The following is an 8,045-nucleotide window of genomic DNA, read 5'->3' as shown; positions in this document are numbered from 1 at the left end:
GTCCCTAATTCTAAAACGTAATTTAAATTTGAGCAGGTTTTTTTTAATTAAAGAAAAAGGAATTATTAATAAAAATATTTGTTAATAACAAATTAAATTACGATATTTATTGAAAGCCATAAAAACAGTTGTATTATTTTATTGTTATTTTTAATTTCATGGTTCTTAAACTTGTCGTATTATATATTACATTAATATTTAAATAACAACTGAAAATATTTGTACAAAAAAAAAAAAAAAAAAAGAGTTTAATTTAGTTATCAGTAGGAAATAATAAAGTATATTTTTCAGTTGATCCACCAACTGTTAAAAGTTCATCAACAAGATCATTTGGATCAATTTTGCGACTAACAAGTAATGTACGTTTACCATTTCGATTGATACTGTTACTTTTCAAACCAACTTGTTTTGCACATCTGAAATAAATTTTTTATATTATTATTAAATATATATATATTTTTAATTATCATTAATATTAATTAATACATACTGATGCATTATTGCTCTTTCTTCTTTTTCAAAATCAGCAAATATCAAATCATTTTTATCACCATCAATAATATACTGTTTAAATGTTTGTAAACATTTTTGTTTAAATTGTCGCATATTTTTAGATGTAAGTTTCATACCAAAACCACGTCTTGATATTGTTTTATCAACTCTGTTAATAATACAATTAATTATTTATTATATTTTTCATGTTTATTAATTGATTGAGACAAATTTTTTACTTACGTTACTGGTTCAGTTATTCCTTGTTCTGATTTACCAAGACCACCACCAGCCCAACCCATTAATTTCATTAATTTTGCACCAACATTATCACCTAATAATTTATCAGATTCATTTTTTTTCTTATCACAAGATGAATTTTCTGATTCATCTGTTTTTACTAATTTATTTGAATCACCTATTAAATTATCTTTCCACTCTGTTTTTACCTAAAAAAAAAAAAAAAAATAAAAATTCTACATTCAAATACAATATTTTTAATAAATAAATAAAACTCTAGAACAACTATGTCATACCTCAATTAGGTAATAATATTTTCGGAGTATTTGTAAACCAATTTCTGATGCAGCTGCTCTTGCAAGTTTTTTAGTTTTTCCATTTCCACTTGATAAAAATTTTCCACCAATGAATATTTCACATTTACTGAAATAAATTTTAAAAAATTAAATACATTTATATATTAATTGAGTAATGATAATTTATTTATTACTCAAATTAATTTTTTTTTTACCAATCATTCTTATCATCATCGAGTTTTTTAACTTCATGTTTGCATTCAATTGGTTGGGCACTTAATCGGCCTAATGAATCAATAATACTTGCGGGAGCTTGATTAGGGTATTGAAATAATACTAATTTGCCATATGGTTGATTATTTTTATCTATTCTTGTTTTTTTACATGATATATTATCATCATTTGTTTCATATTTTCTTACATTATCATTTTTATTATTATCAAAATTTTTTGTTATTGGTGATGAGTTTGTTGAGCTTGGTGTTGTACTAGATCGTCCTAAAATAAATAAATTAAACACAATTGATATTTGTTTTAAAGATATAAAAAAAAAATAGTTAATTTTAAAAGAACTCACAGTTCTTGCGTGTACCTTTGGCCTTTGAACTTGCAGCATCAGATGCTTTGACAAATGTTCTTTGTAATTTTGTTTTTTGTCTTTCACGATAATCCTTGGCAATGTCTTCAGATAATTCTGCTACTAAATCCATTGTTTCTTCTGGATATCTATTGTAAAATTAAATAAATATATTAGCATTTGAGCTTTATTTAAAAGCTATGTATAATTTTTTTTTGTTAGATAAAAATTACCTGCATCCTAAAAGCTCAATATTGGTAAAAACTTGTGCTAAACAAACTAATTGATCAATTGCAAATCTATCTTTGTGTGCTTCTAAAAAACTTTTTCTTAAATCCCAATGTTCATCACATTCGTGCTCCACTTTGTACTTTTCAACATCCCATTCAGTGACATCCATTCTGATTAATTGTTTATAAGCAACTAACCTAAAAATAAAACAAAAATAATTGTTTACAAATTTAATTCAGTTTTTTTTTTAATTAAAAATATAGGTATCAAATTAAATTGTTAATTCATTAATTATTGGGATAATTTAGAAACTTATTGGTCAGTATTGTTTACCTTTTGTTAACTAAAATTTATTTGAGTTTTAATTTATTGTGATTTATTATTATTGTACTGGAAAATCAGATGATTATTGATTTTTATTTCCACTGCAAAAATCAAGATGCAAATGCAAGTAAATCAAAGTAAATGCAAGTTTACACTTTTTGCTCAATATTATCTAGGGATATTATTTTTTTCAACACTTGTGTTGAATGTGTGTAATTTGTAAACTCACTTTAATAGTATTTTTTGACAGAAATCCATATGATGTATTCATTTAAAAACAAAATTGCAAAAACGAAACAAAAAAAAACAACAAGTTAATATCAAAATTAACTTATTTATTTTATATGTCAACTTGTATTTTCAACATTTTAAATTAATTTGTACTAAAATCTATGATTGCATCTATTTTATTTACATCAGTGATTATGAAAAATCAAATTTATATCTTGCGTAACATTGTCAATATTATAAATAACACCAAAAATTAAAACACAAAAAAAAAAAAATAATAAATAAATGAAAGTAATTTTTCGCTTCCATATGTACAAACATTGTGTGTCAACATATATTAAAATTTTTTTTTGATTACAAACTTATTGCTCAACTGTTAAAAAAAAATCAAATAGGGTTATAAAATAGATAATTATTTAGACAATTATTAGGTAAATGTTTATCACATAAAACATTATGACTTTACATAATAAATTAACTCGTGAAAATGCAGAAAAGATAATGGAATCAAGTAAAAAGTTTCCTCATATTAATAATTCATTGAAAATTTTAAATAAATGTTTTGATATGTAAGTTTTTTTTATAAACAATAAATAAGATATTATTTATTTATAATTTAAAACTAACCATTATAATATTTTTTTTTCAGGTACAATAGTGATGAAATATTTGTGAGTTTTAATGGAGGAAAAGATTGCACAGCTGTTCTTCATTTAGCAGCATCAGTTGCATTATTAAGAAACTTTTCATCTTTAACATGTTTATACGTAATTGGTGATACATTTCCAGAGGTAAAAGAAATATGTAAATGTTATTATTTATGCTATAAAAATTAATACTAGTAATTGTTAATTATTTTGTTAATTTTAGGTTGATGATTTTGTGGAAAAAGCTGCACAGTATTACAATATTAAGCTTATAAAAATGAAAAAACCAATAAAAGCAGCATTAAATGAATTATTATTAGTTGATAATAATTTAAAAGCATGTTTAATGGGTGTTAGAAAAGGTGATCCAGGAACAGATTGTGTAGAATCATTTATGAATACTGATCCTGGTTGGCCAAAATTAATGAGGGTCAATTTAATATTAGACTGGACGTACAATCAAGTTTGGGAATTTTTACTTAAACATAATGTGCCTTATTGTTCACTTTATGATAAAGGCTATACAAGTCTTGGTGATAAAAACAATACATTTCCAAATGAATTGTTGAAAAATCCAAATGATCCGTTACAGTATCTTCCAGCTTATAAACTTGTTGATGATTCAACTGAACGAAATGGCAGAGGATAGTTAAACGAATAAACACAACACATAAGTTTTTTCAATTGTAATTTGTTATTATTTTTAAATGTATAAAAATATATTTGATATTTAAGAAGACTTTGATCTGAAAATGGAAAATCAATTTTTGATTTTCTAAAAAAAATTTATCAAGAAGATATTACTGCGCTATGTGCAGTGTCATGCGCAATAAACAAAATACATATCTCATAAAGTAGAAATAAATAAATTTTCTTTTTTTTTTAATTAAAAAAACCTCATTACTAAGATTATTAATTATTATTTTGTTTAATTTTTTAAATTATCTTCACACCATCAGCTTTTTATGTAAGTATATAATTTTTTTTTCTAAATTAGTGTAATAATACTTTTCTATTTAGTAATAAAAAAAAATGATATTTATTCAATTTTAAATGATGTTAAAAGTATATTTTTATGTTTAATTAAAGATGAAAAATAATTTTTTAAATAGGATTAATAGAATGATAAAATTGTTGATTAATTGTGATTAATTTTTAAGTTACTAATTAATTCAAAACTAATATTCCCTATGAAGGGCTTGGCGCTATAGTCGTTTTGTCTAAACACAAACAAACACATAACACACACTTAGGTTGCCATGCGGTATTAATTTAATATATATATGTCATATTGTTTATGTATAATTTATTACAAATTTTCATTTTTTCAACCGTTTCAACAGGTTTCAAGCAAAGCAAAGCAAAAACGAGCCCAGCTATTGAAAGAAAAGAATAAGAGAGAAAGAGAATTCATAATAATCAAAAGTGAGTCTAAAGAATAAATTATTGATAATTTTTTTTTTGTTTTATAAAAGCATTATTATATATTTTTAATTAAAAATTTATAAAGGTATAATTACGAAGAAGACAAGCCAATAAAAAAAAGAAAAACAAGCTCGTCACAAGTTTAGAAAGATAAAAAATTATTCTGGCATTTGAGGGAAAAAAAAAAAAGGAAAAAAAAATGTCGGACTTGGCAAATTTAAAGAGTCCTGATTTAATTGATTTGAAGACTCCAGAAACAACAATTATTGAGTCATCAAAGCTACCTTCACCATTAATTCCAGTATCAAAAAATGTTGAAAATATTTTGGTCAATGAATTATCAACAACTGATGCAAGTACAACATCTGTTCAAGATGAATTAAAATCAAGAAAAAGTATTGATAATAATCCTTTTGATATGGTTATACGACAAATATCAGAATATGTCAACAAAGCTGAGGATCCTTTTGAGTCTGTTTGGGAAAAAGCAACATCATCATCATCATCATCAATAGACAACAACAAATCAAATATTAATTCAATTATGCACAAAGGTAAAATTAATGATAATTTATCAATGAACAATACTCTTGATAAATCAACATTTGTAGATGGTAAAAAAATACATGGTCGTATTCCTTCAATTTACATTGAACCATCAAGTCCAAATCATGATTTATCAATTTTAAATCAATCTGCAATGAATGATACTTTGTCAACATCATCTGATAGTGATCCAAAAATTGCATCATTTGATTCACAACAAATATCAATGTGTATACAACAAGGAACAATTGATACTGAATTAATGAATTATGATAAACCAATTAATGATAATAATTTTAATAAATTTCGTCGTTCATTTTCACAAGGAGATTGTCTTCCAATTAAAAAAACATCTAGAAGTAAATCACAAACAATTGCTGGTGATAAACTTAATGATTTACAATCAGATAAAGATTTAATGTCATGGATGGCTTTTAGTGATCCAATGAATCAAGCATTTTTACCTAAAACAAATAAAAATTCAACATCAAATACAAGTGATGTATCAACAATATCAAGGCTTACTTCTCAAGGATCATCAAATTTAAGCTCTTGTTCATATAATTCAACAGCAAATCGTGCTTTTATTGATTCAAATACTGGCAATGTTGAAGTACCAGATACTATTGGATCAAATCTTTCTGATCTTATTCTAAAATTTAATCATTTAAAAGCAAATTTAACAAATAGATCAAGTGAATCTGAATATTTTGAATTAGATAATATTGGTAAGAAAAAAAATCAACTTGTTGATTTATCAAATGATTCTGTTTTTATAGAAAATAATGTAAAAAGTAAAGATGATATATTTATTCATGCTCAAAATCTTGAGAAAAAATTTGAACAACTTGCTACTGGTTCATGTGGTGAGTATATATAACGAAATATATTTTATTTAGTTAAATTTAAAATAACAATATTGTTTTATTTTATTTACAGGAAATATCAACATCAGTTATGAAACACCACCAGATCAAATGTCAAATGAGGATATTATTGAACCTGATATTCCTGTTGATAATCTGATTGATTTTTCACCATCTCCTGTTAAATCATTTAACAGTAAGCCAACTAACAATCAAGATAATACTGAATCAAACAAGAATGATGATGATAAATTAAATCAACAAAATGATAATGATAGTATTAATAGTCTAGATACAAAATTAGTTGATCCAGATAAAAAATTAGAAGAAGCTATACTCTTGATGAATCTTAAAAAATTAATTAAATCTGAAAATAATTTAGAAGCAATTGAACTGTTGAAAAATTTAGAAAATGTACTTGGCGTAACTTGTCAAAGTAATAGTGAATTATTAAAATTTTGTCTTCAAGAAAAAACAAATTTATCAAAAAGTATTAATAAAAGTAAAATTGATGAATTTGAAAATAATACAGATAATGAAAAACAATCAAATATTTCAATACATATTGATGATTATGAGTATTCAAATGAAAATTCAAAACAATTAAGTTCAGAAGATAATACAAATATTGATGAATCAAAATCAATTCATGATGAAATTAATAAATCACAAGAAACAAATATAGTTAAATCAATGGGAAATAAAAATTTAGTTGTTGATATTAAAAATGCATTGGAAAAATTAATAATAAATGTTAATGGTGAACCAGAAAAATTACTTGAAAATATAAATAAAATATTAGATAAAGATGATGAAAAAAATTCATCATTAACACCTAAAAAATCTGGTCTTTCATATCGTTCAATAAGATCACTTTCTCATCAATCTATGAATGATTCAAATGGTAAAATTAAAAAAACAATTGAACGTACACCAATTAAACGTAGATCACTTGTTGTAAATCAATCAATTTATACACCAAAAAAAAATGAATCTAAAACACGTATTGATAGTCCAAAAAAAAGTCCAATGAAACGTATATCAAGTGATCCAGGTATATCAAAAGTATTTGTTGAAAAAAAAGTACCTGATACAGTATTAAAAATGCAAAAAACAATGCCAATTATGGATAAAACAAAACTACGTAAAAAATATAATAAAGATATGCCATTATTAGGTAAAAAAGGACCATTAAAAGCATTGATACCTATGGGCAGTATGCAACGTGAAACATTATCAGTAACACCATCAAAAATTGGACGTAAAATTCCATCAGCATTAAAACTTGTTACAAGTACACCACAACAAAATTCATCAATACTCATTGATTGTATTAAAAAATCACCAAAAAAAAAACCAGTTGCATCATCAACACCAGATAGAATATCAAAAATATGGAAAGCTAAAATTCAAATACCAGATAGTCCTAAAAATAAAAATAATATGTCATGGAATATATCACCAGTATCACCAACACCACCAGTACAATTACCAAATAAATCAATGTCTGAAACAAAAAAACGTCAAAGTGAAATAACAAATGTATCACGTTCACGTGTATCAACAACACCACGTCAACTTAATCGTAGTTCAATAAGTGCAATGATAAAATCACCACGTCAACTTAATTCACCATTAAAAAAATTAAATAAAAGTTGTTCAATGAGCTCAGCACCACGTCAATCAATATGTAAAGTTGGTGATACAAATAAAAATATAACTGCAAGTCCACTTAAAGAAAAAAATAGCAGTTCTTTGAAATTTCAAAATTCAACAAAAATTAGAAAATACAGTTTTAATGGTGATTTAACAAAAGAAAATAAATTAAAGTATAATTAGATTAAAGTATCCAATAAGAAAAAATAAAAAGAATCTAATTATAAGATTTAAAAAAAAAATATTATTTTATAGACATTCAAGGCTGTCCATGTATTTATAATTAAAAATAAGTTTTTTTTTTTTTATATTTATTATCATAATTATCATATTATTATTCAATTTTTTTTTTATATTATTTTCTATTGTTGGTTTTTTATATTAAGGATCTTTTTTTTGCATGTTATGATTCATGCTAATAATAAATTGAATATTTAATTTTCTCCAATAAACTATGTTTTATATACCATATATATTTTTTTTTTTCTACTATCTTGAATATTGTTAACAATTA

General features: G+C 23.8%; 3 protein-coding genes across 4 annotated transcripts; 2 read left to right on the top strand and 1 right to left on the bottom strand.

Moving 5' to 3' along the window:
- Positions 1 to 251: 251 nt before the first annotated feature.
- LOC122854710 (NF-kappa-B-repressing factor) lies at positions 252 to 2,298 on the bottom strand. The gene is made up of 8 exons (XM_044155644.1): positions 2,170 to 2,298; positions 1,839 to 2,033; positions 1,621 to 1,754; positions 1,244 to 1,526; positions 1,029 to 1,155; positions 736 to 941; positions 491 to 661; positions 252 to 416 (listed from the first exon to the last, which is right to left on the bottom strand). Exons 2-8 carry the CDS (start codon positions 2,003 to 2,005, stop codon positions 254 to 256), a joined length of 1,251 nt encoding a protein of 416 aa, XP_044011579.1. The 5' UTR covers positions 2,006 to 2,033; positions 2,170 to 2,298; the 3' UTR covers positions 252 to 253.
- Positions 2,299 to 2,396: 98 nt separating this feature from the next.
- Positions 2,397 to 3,697, top strand: LOC122854733 (probable FAD synthase). The gene is made up of 3 exons (XM_044155673.1): positions 2,397 to 2,960; positions 3,041 to 3,182; positions 3,262 to 3,697. The coding sequence occupies exons 1-3, from the start codon at positions 2,848 to 2,850 to the stop codon at positions 3,685 to 3,687; spliced, it is 681 nt and encodes a 226-aa protein (XP_044011608.1). The 5' UTR covers positions 2,397 to 2,847; the 3' UTR covers positions 3,688 to 3,697.
- Positions 3,698 to 3,893: 196 nt separating this feature from the next.
- LOC122854670 (uncharacterized protein PF11_0213-like) lies at positions 3,894 to 8,008 on the top strand. 2 transcript variants are annotated; one of them, XM_044155565.1, is made up of 4 exons: positions 3,894 to 4,005; positions 4,382 to 4,463; positions 4,549 to 5,875; positions 5,949 to 8,008. In XM_044155565.1, exons 3-4 carry the CDS (start codon positions 4,663 to 4,665, stop codon positions 7,712 to 7,714), a joined length of 2,979 nt encoding a protein of 992 aa, XP_044011500.1. In that variant the 5' UTR covers positions 3,894 to 4,005; positions 4,382 to 4,463; positions 4,549 to 4,662; the 3' UTR covers positions 7,715 to 8,008. The 2 variants fall into 2 exon arrangements, with proteins under 2 accessions (XP_044011500.1, XP_044011501.1); XM_044155566.1 differs by lacking the exon at positions 3,894 to 4,005 and having other exon boundaries at positions 4,225 to 4,463; positions 4,549 to 5,017; positions 5,075 to 5,875; positions 5,949 to 8,007.
- The last annotated feature ends 37 nt before the right edge of the window (positions 8,009 to 8,045 follow it).

The sequence above is a fragment of the Aphidius gifuensis genome, linkage group LG4, assembly GCF_014905175.1.
Source record: "Aphidius gifuensis isolate YNYX2018 linkage group LG4, ASM1490517v1, whole genome shotgun sequence".
Taxonomy (NCBI): domain Eukaryota; kingdom Metazoa; phylum Arthropoda; class Insecta; order Hymenoptera; family Braconidae; genus Aphidius; species Aphidius gifuensis.
This window is presented reverse-complemented; position numbering and strand designations above follow the sequence as displayed.